Source organism: Kogia breviceps, chromosome X (genome assembly GCF_026419965.1).
Source record: "Kogia breviceps isolate mKogBre1 chromosome X, mKogBre1 haplotype 1, whole genome shotgun sequence".
NCBI classification, from domain to species: Eukaryota; Metazoa; Chordata; class Mammalia; order Artiodactyla; family Physeteridae; genus Kogia; species Kogia breviceps.
In genome coordinates this window covers 103,339,086-103,360,982 of record NC_081330.1, presented here as the reverse complement: position 1 = coordinate 103,360,982, position 21,897 = coordinate 103,339,086, and the positions used below count along the sequence as shown (strand labels likewise).

The 21,897-nt window shown below is 38.5% G+C and overlaps 1 protein-coding gene across 1 annotated transcript in view; it reads left to right on the top strand.

The window, feature by feature from the left end:
* LOC131748180 (G2/mitotic-specific cyclin-B3-like) overlaps positions 1-21,897 on the top strand; it is a 43,957-nt gene that overhangs the window by 20,459 nt on the left and 1,601 nt on the right. The window contains 10 exon segments of the mRNA XM_067023180.1: positions 66-380; positions 537-1,801; positions 2,025-2,380; positions 2,382-2,576; positions 2,578-3,019; positions 3,022-3,207; positions 3,210-3,280; positions 4,118-4,213; positions 5,587-5,679; positions 5,814-5,854. Coding sequence (XP_066879281.1) covers positions 66-380; positions 537-1,801; positions 2,025-2,380; positions 2,382-2,576; positions 2,578-3,019; positions 3,022-3,207; positions 3,210-3,280; positions 4,118-4,213; positions 5,587-5,679; positions 5,814-5,854 — 3,060 coding nt within the window.

The window sequence follows — 21,897 nt, the reverse complement described above, 5'->3', positions numbered from 1 at the left end:
AGTAAGTAGAGTGACAAAATGAGATGGTAGGTGAGGATTCTAGGAACTACATTCTTCTTACCCAGACTTCGTTTCCTTTATAGGTATAAACTGGAACTCTCACCAGTAGTAGTCTCAACCACCATGGTACCAAATATTATAGACAAACCGCTCATTCTGGAGATATCTACCAGCTCCAAGACACCCACTGCTGAGGAGGCATCTCTTTTCAAAAAGCCATTCATTTTAAAGGAGGAACCCACTATTGAGGATACAATCCTCATCAAGAGGTCATTAAAAAAGAGCACAAATCAGGGGGAGGTGTCCCTCTTAGATAAGCCACTATCCTTGCAGGAGGAGACTGACAGTGATGTTGTAGAGCCAATGACTTTTGCGAAGAAGCATAAAACTGAGAAGGCAGCCATCAACAAGAGTACATTATCTTTAAAGAATATGTGCACACATCAGGGGAAGCAGTCCTGCACGAGGGAGGAGTTGGCCTTGCAGGACATCAGTGTTGAAGAGGATTCTTTCTTTATGGAGCCCATGAACTTTAGGAAGAAGCCTAAAACTGAGGAGGTGACCCCCACCAAGAAGCTGTTATCTTTAAAGAAAAAGTGTACCACTCAGGGGAAAATGTCCTATATGAAGAAGCCACTAGTATTGCAGAAGGTCACCTCTGAAGAGAAGTCACTCGCTAAGGAGCTGTTGTCTTTTGAAAGAAAGCCTACCACTGAAAAGGAGTGCCTTTTCCAGGAGCCATCTGCATTGCCAAAGAAGCACACCACTGAACAAGAGGTGTCCATCTTGAAGAAATCATTGGCCTTGCAGGAGAAGATCGACACTAAAGAGGATTCCGTCTTTAAGGAACCATTGGCTTTTAAGAAACAACCTACCACAGCAGAGACAACCCTCACCACAAGGCCATTATCTTTAAAGAAGAAGTGCACTACTCAGGGGAAGATAGCCCACTTGAAGAAGCCATTAGTATTGCAGAAGACCATCTCTTGAGAGAAGGCACCCATTAAGGAGTCATTGTCCTTTAAAAACAAGCCTACCACTAAGGAGGAGTCCCTCTTCCAGGAGATATCTGTGTCGCAAGAGAAGCACACCACTGATGGGGAGGTTACCCTTTTGAAGAAGCCAGGGGCATTGCAGGAGAAAAAGGATGGTGAAGATGAATTTCTTATGGAGCCAATTTCCTTGAGGAAGAAGCATACTACTAAGGATGCAACCCTTTCCAAGAAGCCATTACCTTTAAAGAAGAAGTGTACCACTCGGGGGAAGAGGTACCACTTGAAGAAGCCACTAGTATTACAGAAGACCACCTCTGAAGAGAAGTCACTCATTAAGGAGCCGTTATCCCTTAAGAAGAAGCCTACCACTAAGGAGTCCCTTTTCCAAGAGCCATCAGCATTGCAGGAGAAGCACACCACTCAGGAGGAGGTGTCCATCTTGGAGAAGCCATTGGTCTTGCAAAAGACTCCAACTGAGGAGGAGTCCCTTTTAAAGGAGGCTTTGGCTTTTAACAGGAAGTGTACCATTGAGGAGGCAACCTCCTCTAATAAGCTGTTATCTTTAAAGAAGAAGTGTACCAGTCAGGGTAAGATGTCCTGTTTGACCAAGCCACTAGTATTGCAGACCATTTCTGAAGAGAAGTCACTCATTAAGGAGCCATTATCCTTTAAAATAAAGCCTACCACTGAGGAGGAGTCCCCCTTGAAGAAACCATCTGCACTGCAAGAGAAGCACACCATTCAGGGGGATGTGGCCCTCTTGAAGAAGCTGTGGGCATTGCAGGAGAATATAGACAGTAAAGATGAATTTCTTTTTTTTTTTTTTTTTTTTTCGGTACGCAGGCCTCTCAAGGCTGTGGCCTCTCCCGTTGCGGAGCACAGGCTCCGGACGCGCAGGCTCAGCGGCCATGACTCACGGGCTTAGTTGCTTCGTGGCATGTGGGATTTTCCCGGACTGGGGCACGAACCCGTGTCCCCTGCATCGGCAGGCAGACTCTCAACCACTGCGCCACCAGGGAAGCCCAAGATGAATTTCTTATGGAGCCGTGTCATTTAGGAAGAAACATACCACAGATGTGGCAGTCTCTACCAAGGAGTCATTATCTTTAAAGAAGAAAAAGTGTACCACTCAAATGATGATGCCTATCTTCCAAGAACAGTTGGACTTGTAGAATATGATTGGTGAAGGTAAGGACTCCTCCTTTATGGAGCCAATGTCATTTAGGAAGAAGTCTTCAACTGATGAGGCAATTCTTACCAAGACACCGGTATCTTTAAAAAAGAGGCAGATCACTCAGGGGAAGACGTTCCTTTTAAAGAAGCCACTGGTCATAGAGAAGACTACCTTTGAAGAGGAGTCACTCTTTAAGGAGCTGTTGCCGTTTAAAAAAAAAGTCTACAACTGAAGAGGAGTTCCTCTTCCAGGATCCATCTGTACTGAAAGAGAGACACACCACTCTGAAAGAGTGGCTTCTTCTCTCAAAGAAGCCATTGGCCTTGCAGGAAAATATCACCACTGAAGAAGAATCATATATTAAGGAGCCACTGACCTTGGAGGAGAGGTCTACCACTGAGGAGATGGCTCCCCTTTTAGGAGCCATTTTCATTGCATGTTAAACCTACCAACAAAGATGAGTCCCTCTTCAGGAAGTCTTTTGCCTTGCAGAAGAAGACTGATAACAAAGGGGACTCCTTGAAGGCACTGTTGGCTTTGCAGGGCAAAAGCACCACTGAAGAGGAATTCCTTTTCAAGAAACCATTGGTTCTGAAGGAAGAGCGCTCCACTGAGGTGGCAGTGAGCATAGAGGGGCAATTATCTTTAAAGAAGAAGCCCACTGCTCAGGGGGAGGTGTTCCTCTTGAAAAAGCAGTTGGCCTTGCAAGAAAACATCACCAGTGAAGAGGAATCCCTTATTAAGCAGCCACAGGCCTTGTAGGAGAAGCCCAGGATTGAAAAGGAGACCATCCTGAGGGAGTCCTTGACCTTGCAGGAGAATCTCACAATTGAGGAGGAGGCTATCCTGAAGAAGACTTGTTTTTCAAGGAGCCATTGGCCTTGCAGAAGAATCTCACTCACAAAGAAGACACCTTTCTCAAAGATTTCATCATCCTCCAAGTTGAAACCAGCCCACATGTGTCCACCACTGCCCCTGACTCTAAAACAGGCTTGTCCAGCACTGTCACCATGCCCAGTGTGGGCAAGTTCAGTACCACAGCCAGTCCAGTATTTGTGAATCCAGTTTCAGTAAATCTTTCTCATCTCAGGACAAGAGATCAGAGAAGGAGGTATTCTGCTTTCTTTCTTCTTAAATTAGATGAAGTGTTCTTTGTTGTCCTGGAGGTGGCTGCTAGCAAAGATTTTTTTTGCCTTCCTAAGCAATTGGTATTAAATTAAGTTGGCCTTGTAGAATCACTTGACTTTGTGATTGGCGTAGTGATGTACCTGAGCAATTAGAAAGTATTTACTCCAGGAATACCCCCAAGGGTCTGGAATACTGTGTGTTTGTGTGTATATATACATATATATATATATATGTATATATACACTTTTCAGTAGCGGTTAGACAATTTCTTTCAGGAAATTGCCTTTCTTAGTAATTGCGGATTAAGTTCACAGATGCATCTTTCAAGAAAGGTGGGTTTTTAAGTTGTAAATTGGAAGGACTAAGGGATGAGATTTGGCAAGCAGGAGAAGAAAGCCCCCTCTTGTAGGCAGAACAGCCTGGTTAAAGGTGTAGAAGGGAGGAAAAGGCTAACAAGAAGATGAACTGGGCCAGATCAAAGCACTGAGACATAACAAGGGACCTAAGAAGACAGGTGACATAATTTGAAAGAGTAAGACAAGGATGTCTTTCTTGGAGAATCTTGAGCTTACCTGTAAAAATAGTGTCTGGTTCTTAGTGCAGAGCAGGTGTGTACAGGAGGACTAAGCATTTCTTGGTTACTCAACAGTATGAGGATTACAGGGCCAAGGGGTGCTCTGTTATGGCCCAGGACATATAAGGCTTGAGGAACCTTAGGAGAAGATGACAGTGGGAAGGAAGGAGTCATTTTCTATGTATGTGTGCTAAACTTTTCTTGGAATCTTTCTCTTAATATGTCTTTCTGGTGATTTCCAAGCAGATGACCCCACTGGAGGATATTGACAAGGACCACAGTGATCCATTTTTCAACTCAATATATGCTAAGGATATCTTCAGTTACATGAAGGAGAGAGAGGTTTGTAGGTGGTGAGGGTGAGGGACAATGATTTCCAGTTCTTATTTTCTCATCATGCATCCTTCAAATGCAAGTTTAAAGGGGGGGTAATAATGATGATGAAAACAATAATAGCAGCAACTGTCATCTACTGGTAGCATACTATGAGTTACACATTGTGCTAAGGGATTTATAAACATTATCTTGTTTAATTTTCCCAATAACTTCATGATGATAGGTATTATCTGCTTTTCATAGTTGGGGGAAACTGCTTAGTCAACACAAATAGTATGTGGTAGATCTGGGATATGAACTAAAGTCTAATTCCCTTGGAGACCATAAGCCTACACCTCTAATTGCTGAGGAGGTAATCTCAGACACAAAAATTGTCAAGCGGGCTTTTTCTGAGTGTCTGCTCTTAGGGGTCTTTTCCCTTCTCTATGCAAGTTTCTGGCATCATATGTAAAACCAGGCCTTTTATTCCAGCTCTCCAACCTGGTGAAATCTTCTTTCTCCTTTGAAATCTGCCAGTCTCTTTTACCACTAATATTCATCAATTCCAAATTTTCTTCTGTCTCTCAGGGGAACGGATGGGACCAAGGTTATCTACTAACTAGAATTTTAGCAGGCCATGCATAAGAGGAAGGATGAATATCTCATCTTCTCTCTAGAGACACAGCAATAGATTAACTGACTCCAGAGCCTGTGCTTTTTCTAGTATACCTTGGAGGACGCAAGAGATAATTTTACTATACTAAAAGTGTGGGCCTTACCTCAGCAGTATTGGTTTCGCTTGGGTTGGGGATCTTATGGGAGATTGGGATTGACATATATACCCGAATATGTATAAAATCAATAACTAATAAGAACGTGCTGTATAAAAAAAAATAAAATTCAAAAAAAAAAAAAAAAAGAAATGCAGAAACCTAGCCTCACCCCAGACCTTCTAAATTAAAATGTGAATTTTAAAGATCCCCAAGTATCTTTCACATATGCATGTTAAAGTTTGAGAAGGACTCCTCTGCACAGCCTGGTATTGTGCTTTAGACTGAATTGCAAAGAAGGGGCAGAATCTCTTTGGTATTCATCTGTAGTCATAGGTGTATTCCTGCCCATATTCCATATTCTCCTGGACTCCTCTATATCTACCCTGACACTTAAATATCATGTGTGTCCATTTCCTAAGGGTAACTGAAACTTGTCTGGAAAAGGATACTTTGATCTGCCCCTATCTGATACCAGCTGAAAATAATGATTTAGAACCCTGAGGAAATTACTTACGTTAGGTTACAGTTTTTTTCTGAGATATTAGTTGCAAATATTTTTTCCCAAGTTACAATTTTTGAGCTATAAGAAGAGTTTATTTGTTAACACTTCTTTCTTCTTGCTGCCAGGAGAAGTTCATACTTAAAAAATATATGACCAGGCAGACTGATATCAACAGTGACATGAGGGCCATTCTCTTGGACTGGTTGGTGGAGGTGCAGGTAAGCCTGACAACTGCTGCCTTAAGGGGCTGCTATTCTCTTTATCAATTATTCATTCAGCATTGCCGGGTCCCAAACATAGTAAAGGTTTACTGGGTCTACAGAGCTGAATAAGCCATGATTCCTGCCCTCAGGGAGCTTATGACCTAGGGGACAAGATAAGACAAGCAGACAGGTAAGAATAATACAAAGTAGAATATACTAATTACTATAAGAATTACTATTACTAAGACACTCAGAGAACCCATTGGAAGGAGAGATATTTCTAGAAAAGGCAATGATGGTATGACAGTTTAATCATTCTCAAAATCCTGTAAAAGTATATCTTGTGATTTGGATAGGGGTTAGTGGCAAAGTCTCTCAAGGTTTGGATGGGATAGGTAATAGGAAGGACATTGTAGCGCCAAACAGGGCAGATAGCTGTTTGTTGAGGGTTGGATGTTGAGGGAAAATTGTTATGAATACTTAATTATCACTTTATACTAACAAAAGATAGCCCAGAATAGTACCTGGACGTAGTAGGTGTCGATAAATATTTGTTGAATGAATGGAATTGAAAGGATTGCTGTGGAGTTTGCAAGGAAATATAAGGCGTAGTATCAGCCCAGCAGAGTCTTACTATATAATTGGTAAGGAAATGTAATTTAGTTTAATATCCTTTAAGTACCAGAGTAATGGTTCAGGCTAACTTTGGAGTGACAGACCAGGGAAATGTGGTAGACATGGTATATTTGAACATCAGCAAAGCATGAAAATGTCATCTTATGGAAATGATGCAAAATAGTAAATTAGATAAGAGTAGAATTTGAGTAAATCTTAAATAAGTAAAAATGATCACAAAGATTGCTGATCATTACCAAGCAAGAAAGAGATTTCTAGTAGACTGCCAATGGACTTTGTTCTGATCAACATTTTAATAAGTGATATAGATGAGAACAGAAAAGTTCATCTCATCAAATTCACAGATGGCATGAAACTGGGAGTAGGGATAGGAAATAAATGGATAACATAAAATATCTCTAGCAGCTGGAATGATGAACTGAATCTTTTTAAAAAACTTGTTATTATTTTTATTGCACAAAATTTACAATTATTATAGCAAAGTAAGAAATTATAATTACTTATGATCCCACAACCTACAGTGTTAACATTTGTGTGCGTTTATTATCCCCCGCTTTTTTTTTTTAACATCTTTATTGGAGTATAATTGCTTTACATTGTTGTGTTAATTGCTGCTGTATAACAAAGTGAATCAGCTATATGTATACATATATCCCCATATCCCCTCCCTCTTGCGTCTCTCTCCCACCCTCTCTCTCCCACCCCTCTAGGTGGTCACAAAGCATTGAGCTGATTTCCCTGTGCAATGCAGCTGCTTCCCACTAGTTATCTGTTTTACATTTGGTAGTGTATATATGTCAGTGCCACTCTCTCACTTCGTCTCAGCTTACCCTTCCCCCTCCCCGTGTCCTCAAGTCCATTCTCTACGTCTGCATCTTTATTCCTGTCCTTCCCCTAGGTTCTTCAGAACCATTTTTTTTTAAGATTCCATATATATGTGTTAGCATGCGGTATTTGTTTTTCTCTTTTTGACCTTTGTAACATTTTGGGATTGACTTTTATCACTCACCATAATTCCCTTGAGATCTGTCCAAGTTGTGTGTATCAATAGTTCATTCCTTTTTATTGCTGAGTAGTATCCCATGGTATGGATATACCAAGGTTTGTTTACACCCTTCACCCATTGAAGGACATTTGGGTTTCCAGTTTCTGAGACTGAAAAGAACATTGTATAAACATTAATTTACAGGGTTTTATGTGAATATAAGTTTTCATTCCTAACATCAATACCCAGGAGTGGGATTGCTGTGTCATATGATAAATGTATGTTTAACTTAATGAGAAAGTGCTACAGCGTGACTGTATCATCTTGCACTCTCATCTGCAATGTATAAGAGTACTAGCTGCTCTGCATTCCTGGTCAGCACTGGGTATTGTTTTTTTTTTTAATTTTTTTTAAACTTTAGCCATATAGATGTGTAGAGGAATCTCACCATAGTTCTAATTTGCATTTGCCAATGATGTTGAACATCATACTTGTCATCTGTATATCCTCTTTGTTTTAACATCTTTATTGGAGTATAATTGCTTTACAATGGTGTGTTAGTTTCTGCTTTACAACGAAGTGAATCAGTTATACCTATACGTATGTTCCCATATCTCTTCCCTCTTGCATGTCCCTCCCTCCCACCCTCCCTATCCCACCCCTCTAGGTGATCACAAACCACCTAGCTGATCTCCCTGTGCCATGCGGCTGCTTCCCACTAGCTATCCACCCTACATTTGGTAGTGTGTATATGTCCATGCCACTCTCTCACTTTGTCACAGCTTACCCTTCCCCCTCCCCGTATCCTCAAGTCCATGCTCTAGTAGGTCTGTGTCTTTATTCCCATCCTACCCCTAGTCTCTTCATGACACTGTTTTTCTTAGATTCCATATATATGTGTTAGCATATGGTATTTGTTTTTTGTATATCCTCTTTGATGAAGTGTCTGTGTCTTTTGCCCAGTTTTAAATTGGGTAGCTATTTTCTTTGTGTCAAGTTATGAGAGTTCTTTACATGTTCTGGATACAAATCCTTTGTTGGATGTGTGATTTACAAACATATCCTACCAGTCTGTAGTCTTTTGATTCTCTTATCTGTGTCTTTCACAGAGCAAGAATTTCTAACTTTGATAGTCCAGTTTTTCAGTGTTTTCTTTATGGATTGCAATTTTTGTGGCATGTCTAAGAACTCTGCTTAAACCTAGGTCAGGAATATTTTCTCCCATATTTTAACTAAAAGTTTTATAGCTTTAACATTAAATCTATAATCCATTTTGAGTTAATTTTTGTATAAAATATGCAGGTTTTGAAGTCAAGTTTCATTGTTTTGCGTATGGATGTCTAATTGTTCTAATACCATTTGTAGAAAAATATGCTTTCTCCACTAAATTGCTTTTGCACCTTTGCCAAAAATCTGTTTGCCTTATTTGTGTGGGTCTATTTCTATACTTATTTTTATATTCTGTTTCTTTGACCTGTGTCTATCCTTTTGCCAATATCGCAGCCTTTATTTCTATAGTTTTATAATAAGTCTTACAACGAGGTAACATGATTCTTCCAACTCTGTCTTTTTTTTCAAAATTGTTTTAGCTCTTCTAGTTTCTTAGCCTTTCTAAACAAATGTTAGGATCAGTTTGTCTATATCTACTAAAAAATCCTGCTGAGGGTTGATTGGAATTGAATTACATCTTGTGCAGAAAAGAGTTAACATAACAGGCATGATGCTGCTAGCCTTAGAAAGGCCTGTTTGCAAGGTTGCCCTTTGGCTAGCATCTGGGAACTTGATTGGTAAGCAGTTCCCTACACTGCTGTAAAATTCTCCCTTAATGATAACTGTGCCTAAACTCTTTGTGCAAACAATATGGTTTATTCTGAACACGTGCTTTCCTTCTGCGAGTCTGGAATTTTGGTCCATGTTAGGCAGAGTGTTTATGTGACCAGCTCCCAGTAAAATGTTAGGCACTGAGTCATTAATGAGCTTCCCTGTTACACAACACTTTACACGTATTGTTCCATCTTATTGCTGGAGGAATTAACTGCATCCTGAGAGACTCTGAGGGAATAGGACTCTTGGAAGCTTGCTTCTGGTTTTCACAAATTTTTGCCTATGCTCATTTTCTCTTTGCTTTGTATCTTTTGCTGTAATAAATCATAGCCATGAGTGTGACTATGTGCTGAGTCCTGTGAGTCATCCTAGGAATCATTGTACCTGGGGGTGGTCTTGGGGACCCCCAGTAAACATCTATAGGTGAATTTGACTAGAGTCAACATTTTTTTCTATGTTAACTCTTTCAACCCATGAACCATGACTGTAGTATGTCTCTCATGTATTTAGGTTTTCTTTGACTTTTTTTTAAAAGAAACATACAGATCCTGTACATGTTTTATCAGATTTATACCCAAATATTTTCTTCTTTTGTAGCTATTGTAAATGGTATTTAAAATTTTTTTTGGTTTCCATTTGTACAGTGCCAATATGAAATATTCATATTTGTGTGTTGAGCTTATATTCTATGATCTTGCTAAAACTCACTTATTAAAACTTAGGAGTTCTTTTTTTTGGTAGATTTCTTGAAGTTATCTACATAGACAATTATGTCATTTGCAGATAGAGACAGTTTGATCCCTTTCCAGTCTGTATACTTTTAACTTCATTTTTGTGTTTTATTGCACTGTGCAGGACTTCATTATGATGTTGATAGGATTGGTAAGAGTGGACAGCCTTGCCTTGTCCCTGATCTTCGGAGTGAAGCAGTTAATCTTTCACCATTAGTATGATCTTAACTGTAGAGTTTTTGTTGCTACCTTTGATCAGGTTGAGAAATTTACTTTCCATTCTTAGTTTGGTGGTATATATTTATCATGACAGTGTTAAATTTGTCAAATGCTTTTTTCCTGCATCTATTGATAAGATTTTTTTTTTGGCTTTAGCCTATTGATGTGGTGTATTACATTGATTTTTAAATATTGAAGCAGGCTCATATTCCTGGGATAAACTCCACTTGGTTCTGGTGTATTATTCTTATATATTGCAAATCTTATATGCTAATATTTTGTTGAGGATTTTTGCGTCTATGTTTATGATGGATGTTGGTCTTTAGTGTGCTTTTTAAAAATATTTTTTACTTTCTTTTTCTGGTTTTGGTATGAGAATGATAGTGGCTTTTAAAAATAATTTGGGAAAACAGGGGAACCTGCTGCACTGTCCTCCTCCCGGGGGGGGCGCCTTCTCCTTCCAGTGCAACTGTCCCCTCCATTTCACCAGCTGGTTCTGTGAACTAGCTGTGTGGCTGACAGGGTCTTGGTACTCTGGCCTGGTGTCAGGGCTGAGCCTCTGAGGTGGGAGAGCCGAGTTCAGGACACTGTACCACCAGAAACATCCGGGCCCCATGTAATATCAGTCGGCAAGAGCTCTCCCAGAGATCTCTGTCTCAAAGCTTGCTCCACCCAATGGCCAGAAAGCTCCAGAACTGGACCCCCCATGCCAAACAACTAGCAAGACAGGAACACAACCCCACCCATTAGCAGAGAGGCTGCTTAAAATCATACTAAGTTCACAGACACCCCAAAACACACCACTAGACATGGCCAGCCCGCCAGAAAGACAAGATCCAGCCTCATCCACCAGAACATAGGCACCAGTCCCCTCCACCAGGAAGCCTACACAACCCACTGAACCAACCTTGGCCACTGGGGGCAGACACCAAAAACAATGGGAACTACGAACCTGCAGCCTGCAAAAAGGAGACCAGAAACACAGTAAGTTAAACAAAATGAGAAGACAGAGAAATATGCAGCAGATGAAGGAGCAAGGTAAAAACCCACCAGACCAAACAAATGAAGAGGAAATAGGCAGTCTACCTGAAAAAGAATTCAGAGTAATGATAGTAAAGATGATCCACACACTTGGAAATAGAATGGAGAAAATGCAAGAAACGTTTAACAGTGAACTAGAAGAACTAAAGAGCAAACAATGATGTACAACGAAATAAATGAAATTAAAAATTCTCTAGAAGGAATCAATAGTAGAATAACTGAGGAAGAAGAATGGATAAGTGACCTGGAAGATAAAATAGAGGAAATAACTACAGCAGATCAGAATGAAGAAAACTAACATAGGAAAAGAAATAGTCAATCATGTCTAGGAAGCACAGAGAGTCCCATACAGGATAAATCCAAGCAGAGACATGCCAGGACACATATTAATAAAACTATCAAAAATTAAATACAAAATAAAAATATTAAAAGCAGCAAGGGAAAAGCAAAAAAATAATATACAAGGGAATCCCCATAAGGTTAAAAGCTGATCCTTCGGCAGAAACTCTGCAAGCCAAAAGGGAGTGGGAGGACATATTTAAAGTGATGAAAGGGAAGAACCTACAACCAATATTACTCTACCCAGCAAGGATTTCATTCAGATTTGACAGAGAAATTAAAACCTTTACAGACAAGCAAAAGCTAAGAGGATTCAGCACCACCAAACCAGCTTTACAACAAATACTAAAGGAACTTCTCTAGGCAGAAAACACAAGAGAAGGAAAAGACCTACAAGAACAAACCTGAAACAATTAAGAAAACAGTAATAGGAACATACATATTGATAACTACCTTAAAGGTAAATGGATTAAATGCTCCAACCAAAAGACATAGACTGGCTGAATGGATACAAAAACAAGACCCATATATATTCTGTCTACAAGAGACCCATTTCAGACCTAGGGATAGATACACACTGAAAGTGAGGGGATGGAAAAAGATATTCCATGCAAATGGAAATCAAAAGAAAGCTGGAGTAGCAATTCTCATATCAGACAAAATAGACTTTAAAACAAAGACTATTACAAGAGACAAAGAAGGACACTACATGATGATCAAGGGATCAATCCAAGAAGAAGATATAACAATTGTAAATATTTATGCACCCAGCATAGGAGCACCTCAGTACATAAGGCAAATGTTAACAGCCATAAAAAGGGAAATTGACAGTAACACAATCATAGCAGAGGACTTTAACACCCCACTTTCACCAATGGACAGATCATCCAAAATGAAAATAAATAAGGAAACACAAGCTTTAAATGATACATTAAAGAAGATGGACTTAATTGATATTTATAGGACATTCCATCCAAAAACAACAGAATACTCTTTCTTCTCAGGTGCTCATGGAACATTATCCAGGATATATCCAAACTATACAAATGGTGGAAAGACAGTCTCTTCAACAAATGGTGCTGGGAAAACTGGACAGCTACATGTAAAAGAATGAAATTAGAACACTCCCTAACACTGTATACAAAAATAAAATCAAAAGGTATTAAAGACCTAAATGTAAGGCCAGACACTGTAAAACTCTTAATGGAAAACATAGGCAGAACACTCTATGACATAAATCACAGCAAGATCCTTTTTGACCCACCCCCTAGAGAAATGGAAATAAAAATAAACAAATGGGACCTAATGAAACTTAAAAGCTTTTGAATAGCAAAATAATCGTAAAGAAGATGAAAAGATGACCCTCAGAATGGGAGAAAATATTTGCAAAGGAAGCAACTGACAGAGGATTAATTTCCAAAATATACAAGCAGCTCATGCAGCTCAATATCAAAAAAACATACAACCCAATAAAAAAATGTGCAGAAGACCTAAATAGACATTTCTCCAAAGGAGATATACAGATTGTGAACAAACACGTGAAAGGATGCTGAACATAACTAATCATTAGACAAATACAAATCAAAACTACAATGAGGTATCACCTCACACCGGTGAGAATGGCCATCATCAAAAAATCTACAAACAGTAAATGCTGGAGAGAGTGTGGAGAAAAGGGAACACTCTTGCACTGTTGGTGGGAATGTAAGTTGATACAGCCACTATGGAGAACAGTATGCAGGTTCCTTAAAAACCTAAAAATAGAACTCCATATGTCCCAGCAATCCCACTACTGGGCATATACCCTGAGAAAATCATAATTCAAAAAGGTTCATGTACCACAGTGTTCATTGCAGCTCTATTTACAATAGCCAGGACATGGAAGCAACCTAAGTGTCCATTGACAGATGAATGGATAAAGAAGTTGTGGCACTTATATACAGTGGAATATTACTCAGCCATGAAAAGAAATGAAATTGAGTTGTTTGTAATGAGATGGATGGACCTAGAGTCTGTCATACAGAGTGAAGTAAGTCAGAAAGAGAAAAATACTATATGCTAAAACATATATATGGAATCTAAAAAAAAAAAGTTCTGAAGAACCTAAGGGCAGGATAGGAATAAAGATGCAGACGTAGAGGATGGACTTGAGGACACAGGGAGTGGGAAGGGTAAGCTGGGATGCAGTAAGAGAATAACATTGATATATATACACTACCAAATGTAAAATAGATAGCTAGTGGGAAGCAGCTGCATTCCAGAGGGAGATCAACTTGGTGCTTTGTGACCACCTAGATGGGTGGGATAGGGAGAGTGGGAGGGAGATGTAAGAGGGAGGGGAATATGGGGATATATCTGTACATATAGCTGATTCACATTGTTAACAAGCAGAAACTAACACCATTGTAAAGCAATTATACTCCAATAGACATGTTAAAAATATAAAATAATTTGGGAAGTATTCCCTTCTCTTTTCTGGAAGAGATGTGTAGAATTTATGGTATTTATTCTTTAAATGTTTGGTAGAATTCACAAGTGAAACCATCTGGGCCTGAAGTTTTTTCTTTTCTCTGAAGAATTTTATCAAAGAATATAATTTCTTTAATAGTTATGAGATGATTCAAGTTATCTATTCATGTCAGATGACATTTGGAAGTTTGTGGTTTTCAAAGAATTGGCCCTTTCATTTAAGTTGTTGTATTTATGTTCATAGCATTTCCTGATTATGCTGTCTTTCATTCTTGATATTTGGTAATGTGTGTCTTCTCTCTTTTTGTTTATCAGTCTTGCTAGGAGTTTATAATTTTTTTTTGATATTTGCAAAGAACCAGGTTTTGCTTTCATTTGTTTTCTCTGTTTTTCTGTTTTCAGTTTTATTGATATTTAATTTTTATCGTTTCCTTTTTCTTGCTTTGGGTTTAATTTGCTCTTCTTTTCGTAGTTTGAGGTGGAAGATTAGATTATTGGCTTCAGACTTTTCTTCTTTCCTTTTTTTTAAAATTTATTTTTTAATTTTTTCACACACACACACACACACACACACACACACACACACTGTATTTTATTTTTACAAGAGATAAATAAACTGACACCAAGCATTGTAAATGGATGACCACAACAAAAGCAACAATGATTGCAGTTACCAAAGACGAAACACACTCATACTTTGTCATAATATTGACATTCAGTCCAGTAATCCTCCCCTGTAACAGCTCCTTTACTTTGCAGTGAAAATTGATTTGTGTATTTTTTGCCTCTGAGTCCTTGTGGGATTTTTTTATTCAAACAGAAAGTCACAAAAATTATAATCATCCTCATCAGTTCACTCAGTCCCATGTAATTAATTTTTTTTAATCTTGATCTTTTGTTAGCACATTTATGAATTCATCAGTTTTCCATTAGAGTTCTGAAAATGCTTATTCATTCAGTTCAGCAGTATATTCAGTTACCAAAAACCTGTACTTGTCAGAGTCTTTTCCATTAATTCCTTGAAGATGAAACCCTTTTATAGGAACATGTTTGCAAAAGCATCAGAGTATACCCAGAACTGTCTGTAAATGACAAAAGACTTAAAAATGACCGTGGTTAAAGATTTGATGAAAGTTCAAAATAACACAATTGACAAGGAAATTTAGTTCTTTCTGAGATATACATTTTAAAGTAATAACTAGAATTATGACTTATTGTACCAGAACATACAAGATTTTTAGAAATTTCATGTAATGTCTGAAAGATTTATATTAACATATTTCCATACAAATAACCCAAAGAAAGTTTAGTATTAGTTGTTTTTTTGTTTGTTTGATTTTCTATACTGCAAGTTCTTATTAGTCATCCATTTTATACACATCACTGTATACATGTCAATCCCAATCGCCCAATTCAGCACTCCACCATCCCCACCCCACTGCGGTTTTCCCCCCATGGTGTCCATACGTTTGTTCTCTACCTCTGTGTCTCAACTTTTGCCCTGCAAACTGGTTCATCTGTACCATTTTTCTAGGTTCCACATACATGCGTTAATATACGATATTTGTTTTTCTCTTTCTGACTTCACTCTGTATGACAGTCTCTAGATCCATCCACCTCTCAACAAATGACTCAAATTCGTTCCTTTTTATGGCTGAGTAATATTCCATTTTATGTATGTACCACAACTTCTTTATCCATTCATCTGTCGATGGGCATTTAGGTTGCTTCCATGACCTGGCTATTGTAAATAGTGCTGCAGTGAACATTGCAGTGCATGTGTCTTTTTGAATTATGGTTTTCTCTGGCTATATGCCCAGTAGTGGGATTGCTGGATCATATGGTAATTCTACTTTTAGTTTTTTAAGGAACCTCCATACTGTATTCCATAGCGGCTGTATCAGTTTACATTCCCACCAACAGTGCAAGAGGGTTCCCTTTTCTCCACACCCTCTCCAGCATTCGTTGTTTGTACATTTTCTGATGATGCACATTCTAACTGGTGTGAGGTGATACCTCAGTGTAGTTTTGATTTGCGTTTCTCTAATAATTAGTGATGTTGAGTGGCTTTTCATGTGCTTCTTGGCCATCTGTATGTCTTCTTTGGAGAAATGTCTATTTAGGTCTTCTGCCCATTTTTGGATTGGGTTGTTTGTTTCTTTAATGGTGAGCTGTATGAGCTGTTTATATATTTTGGAGATTAATCCTTTGTCCGTTGATTCATTTGCAAATATTTTCTCCCATTCTGAGGGTTGTCTTTTCTTCTTGTTTATGGTTTCCTTTGCTGTGCAAACGCTTTGAAGTTTCATTAGGTCCCATTTGTTATTTTTTTGTTTTTATTTCCATTACTCTAGGAGGTGGATCAAAAAAGACCTTACTGTGATTTATGTCAAAGAGTGTTCTTCCTATGTTTTCCTCTAAGAGTTTTATAGTGTCTGGTCTTACATTTAGGTCTCGAATCGATTCTGAGTTATTTTTGCATATGGTGTTAGGGAGTGTTCTAATTTCATTCTTTTACATGTAGCTGTCCAGTTTTCTCAGCACCACTTATTGAAGAGGCTGTCTTTTCTCCATTGTATAGTCTTGCCTCCTTTATCAAAAATAAGGTGACCATATGTGTATGGGTTTATCGCTGGGCTTTTGATCCTGTTCCATTGATCTGTATTTCTGTTTTTGTGCCAGTACCATACTGTCTTGATAACTGTAGCTTTGTAGTATAGTCTGAAGACAGGGAGCCTGATTCCTCCAGCTCCATTTTTCTTTCTCAAGATTGCTTTGCGTATTCGGGGTCTTTTGTGTTTCAAAACACATTGTGAAATTTTTTGTTCTAGTTCTGTGGAAAATGCCATAGGTAGTTTGATAGAGATTGCATTGAATCTGTAGATTGCTTTAGGTTGTAGAGTCATTTTCACAATGTTGATTCTTCCAATGAAAGAACATAGTGTATCTCTCCATCTGTTTGTATCATCTTTAATTTCTTTCATCAGTGTCTTATCATTTTCTGCATACAGGTCTTTTGTCTCCTTAGGTAGGTTTATTCCTAGGTATTATATTCTTTTTGTTGCAATGGTAAATGGGAGTGTTTCCATAATTTCTATTTCAGGTTTTTCATCATTAGTGTATAGGAATGCAAGAGATTTCTGTGCATTAATTTTGTATCCTGCAACTTTACCAAATTCATTGATTAGCTCTAGTAGTTTTCTGGTGGCATTTTTAGTATTCTCTATGTATAGTATCATGTCATCTGCAAACAGTGACAGTTTTACTTCTTCTTTTCCAATTTGGTTTCCTTTTATTTCTTTATCTTCTCTGATTGCTGTGGCTAAAACTTCCAGAGCTATGTTGAATAATAGTGGTGAGAGTGGGAAACCTTGTCTTGTTGCTGATCTTAGTGGAAATGGTTTCAGTTTTTCACCATTGAGAACGATGTGGGCTGTGGGTTTGTCATATATGGCCTTTGTTGAGGTAAGTTCTCTCTATGCCTACTGTCTGGAGAGTTTTTAATCATAAATGGCTGTTGAATTTTGTTGAAAGGTTTTCTGCATGTATTGAGAATGTTGTATGGTTTTTATCCTTCAATTTGTTAATATGGTATATCACATCGATTGATTTGCATATATTGAAGAATCCTTGCATTCCTGGGATAAACCCCACTTAATCTTGGTGTATGATAGTTTTAATGTGCTGCTGGATTCTGTTTACTAGTATTTTGTTGAGGATTTTTGCATCTATGTTCATCAGTGATATTGTCCTGTAGTTTTCTGTGTTTTTTTTGACATCTGTGTCTGGTTTTGGTGTCAAGGTAATGGTGGCCTTGTAGAATGAGTTTGGGAGTGTTCCTCTTTCTGCTATATTTTGGAAGAGTTTGAGAAGGATAGGTGTTAGCTTTTCTCTAAATGTTTGATAGAATTCACCTGTGAAGCCATCTGGTCCTGGGCTTTTGTTTGTTGGAAGATTTTTAATCACAGTCTCAATTTCAGTGCTTGTGATTGGTCTGTTTCTATTTTCTGTTTCTTCCTGGTTCAATCTCGGAAGGTCATGCTTTTCTAAGAATTTGTCAATTTCTTCCAGCTTGTCCGTTCTGTTGGCATATAGTTGCTTGTACTAATCTCTCACGATCCTTTGTATTTCTTCAGTGTCAGTTGTTACTTCCCCTTTTTCATTTCTAATTCTATTGATTTGAATCTCCTCCCTTTTTTTCTTGATGAATCTGGCTAATGGTTTATCAATTTTATTTATCTTCTCAAAGAACCAGCTTTTAGTTTTATTGATCTTTGCTATCATTTCCTTAATTTCTTTTTTATTTATTTCTGACCTGATCTTTATGGTTTCTTTCCTTCTGCTAACTTTGGGGTTTTTTTGTTGTTGTTGTTCTTCTTCTTTCTCGAATTGCTTTAGGTGTAAGGTTAGGTTGTTTATTTGAGATGTTTCTTATTTCTTAAGGTAGGACTGTATTGCTGTAAGCTTCCTTCTTTGAACTGCTTTTGCTGCATCCCATAGATATTGGGCTATCGTGTTTTCATTGGCATTTGTTTCTAGGTATTTTCTGATTTCCTCTTTGATTTCTTCAGTGATCTCTTGGTTATTTAGTAATGTATTGTTTAGCCTTCACGTGTTTTAATTTTTTACAGTTTTTTTTCCTGTAATTGATATCTAGTCTCATAGCTTTGTGGTTGGAAAAGATACTTGATATGATTTCAATTTTCTTAAATTTACCAAGGGTTGTTTTGTGACCCAAGATATGATCTATCCTGGAGGATGTTCCATGAGCACTTGAGAAATATGTGTATTCTGTTGTTTTTGGATGGAATGTCCTATAAATATCAATTAAATCCATCTTTTTCAATGTATCATTTAAAGCTTGTGTTTACTAATTTATTTTCATTTTGCATCATTTCTCCATTGGTGAAAGTGAGGTGTTAAAGTCCCCTACTATGATTGTGTTCCTGTAGATTTCCCCTTTTATGTCTGTAAACATTTGCCTTATGGTTTTTTTTTTTTTTTTCTTTTTGTGGTACGCAGGCCTGTCACTGTTGTGGCCTCTCGCGTTGCGGAGTGCAGGCTCTGGATGTGCACACTCAGCGGCCACGGCTCACGGGCCCACCTACTCCGCGGCATGTGGGATCTTCCTGACCGGGCCACGAACCCGTGTCCCCTGCATCGGCAGGCGGTCTCTCAACCACTGCGGAACCAGGGAAGCCCATTGCCTTATGTTTTGAGGTGCTCCTATGTTGGGTGCATAAAAGTTTACAATTGTTATATCTTCTTCTTGGATTGATCCCTTGATCATGTAGTGTCCTTCTTTGTCTCTTGTGATAGTCTTTATTTCAAAGTCTATTTTGTCTGATATGAGAATTGCCTCTCCAGCTTTGTTTTGATTTCCATTTGCATGGAATATCTTTTTCCATCCCCTCACTTTCAGTCTGTATGTGTCTCTAGTTCTGAAATGGGTTTCTTCTAGACAACATATATATGGGTCTTGTTTCTTGTTTTTGTATCCATTCAGCCAGTCTATGTCTTTTGTTTGGAGCCTTTAATCCATTTACCTTTAAGGTAATTATCAATATGTGTGTTCCTATTACCATTTTATTAATTGTTTTTGGTTTGTTATTGTAGGTCTTTTCCTTCTCCTGTGTTTTCTGCCTAGAGTAGTTCCTTTAGCATTTGTTGTAAAGCTGGTTTGGTGGTGCTGAATTCTCTTAACTTTTGCTTGTCTGTAAAGGTTTTAATTTCTCTGTGGAACCTGAATGAGATCCTTGCTGGGTAGAGTAATCTTCATTGTGGGCTTTCCCCTTTCACCACTTTAAATATATCCTGCCACTCCCTTCTGGCTTGTAGCATTTCTGCTGAACGATCAGCTGTTAACCTTATGGGGATTCTCTTGTATTTTATTTGTTGCTCTCCCTGCAGTGTTTAAGATTTTTTCTTTGTATTTAATTTTTTATACTTTGATTAATATGTGGCTTGACGTGTTTCTCTTTGAATTTATCCTGTATGGGACTCTCTGTGCTTCCTGGATGTGATTGACTATTTCCTTTCCCATATTAGGGAAGTTAAATTTATGTCAGCATATAATCTTCTGGGCATAAAAAGAAATATATACTTTTGTGCATCTCTGAAACCAATTTGGGAAGTTTTCAACTGTAATCTCTTTAAATATTTTCTCAGTTCCTTTAATTATTGCATGTATTTAAAATAATTTAGATCTTGGACTACCCTGGTGGTGCAGTGGTTAAGAATCTACCCACCAATGCAGGGGACACAGGTTCGATCCCTGGTCTGGGAAGAGCCCACATGCCATGGAGCAACTAAGCCTGTGTGCCACAACTACTGAGCCTGTGCTCTAGAGCCCACGAGCCACAACTACTGAGCCCACGTGCCTAGAGCCTGTGCTCTGCAACAAGCGAAGCCACTGCAATGAGAAGCCCACACACTGCAACAAAGTGTAGCCCCTGCTCACCGCAACTAGAGAAAGCCTGAGCACAGCAATGAAGACCCAACACAGCCAAAAATAAATATATAAAATAAATAAATTTATTTTAAAAAAAATTGGCAGAAGACACAAATTGGGTTTTTCTCATTATGGTTCTAAATATTTCTAACATGGTTAATATTATTTCCAATATTTAAAAATATTTCTAAATACTTCATTTTATTTATTTATTTATTTATTTATTTATTTATTTATTTATTTATTTGTGGTACGCGGGCCTCTCACTGTTGTGGCCTCCGCCGTTGCGGAGCACAGGCTCCGGATGCGCAGGCTCAGCGGCCATGGCTCACGGCCCCAGCCGCTCCGCGGCATGTGGGATCTTCCCGGACCGGGGCATGAACCTGTGTCCCCTGCATCGGCAGGCGGATTCTCAACCACTGCGCCACCAGGGAAGCCCCTAAATACTTCATTTTAAATTAAAAATCTCTCCAGATCTTGTGGAAATGAGGTGATGGAAGTTTTGGGTTGCTTTGGATTTTGGCCACAAACCAAACTGTTCAACCAAGACCTTGTTGTCCCTGCAGAAATAGTCAGGTGATGGCCAGGGGCATGCAGTATGTTCTAGATGCCTCCAAAGAGGATGCATTGCTCCTGCCAGGGCCAAATGCTTACTGAGTATCGGGAATATTAAGCCTATAGCAGCTGCTGGGATCAACCACACTTGCTTGCTGAAACTCATACAGATGTTAGACTTTTGCCAATGTATATTTTTCCCTGTACTTGGTTTGATTATTTAGTTTGAAAATATATTTGGCAATGCTGTTTTAAATATATAGTAGCAATTTCAGCTACACTTGAGAGGTTGCAGTGTGTGACAATAACCGATCCAGTTGTCAGTATGTTTACCCTTGTTTGTAAGAAGGCAATGTTTATTGTACTTCTGGCTGTGGCAACAGGGTCACTTGGTGATACCATCTGTCCGATGAGGACTGAGTTGTGGTTTAATTTAAGGAGGGTAGTAAATCAACTAATTGTTCTATTTGTACAACCTATAATTGCCTTAGTAATCATCTCTTCATGCAGGGAACTTCTTTGGTGAATCTGTAAGATTCTGTTTAATACACCATCTTTGAAATTCTAAATACTCTTTTCATGGTAACATGTTCATTTTATTTGAGAGTCTAGCATGAACACATAGGAATAAATATGATTTGTAGTCTTAGTTAAAGATGTTCTCACTATGCTATTTTGTTTCCTATGTAATATTTCACATCAGCCTTTTGTGTGTATGTTTGAGTATCCGCTGCCAAAAAGCTGAGCTCTAGGTAAGGCAAGTAAAGATTGCCAGTGCACAAGCCTGTGATGTAACCCATCTCTGTCCTTGGTCCTACTCCCTTCTCATCTTTCCTTTGCTTTTCTCCTCTGCCAAGATTTGGCTGTTACCAAATCTTATTCTCCAAATTACCTGTTCTCCTCTAACAAGAATGTGGCTAGCAATATGTGCTTAGTCCATGGGAGGAGACAGGTACGTACGAGAGGTTTGCAGTTTCACCCTG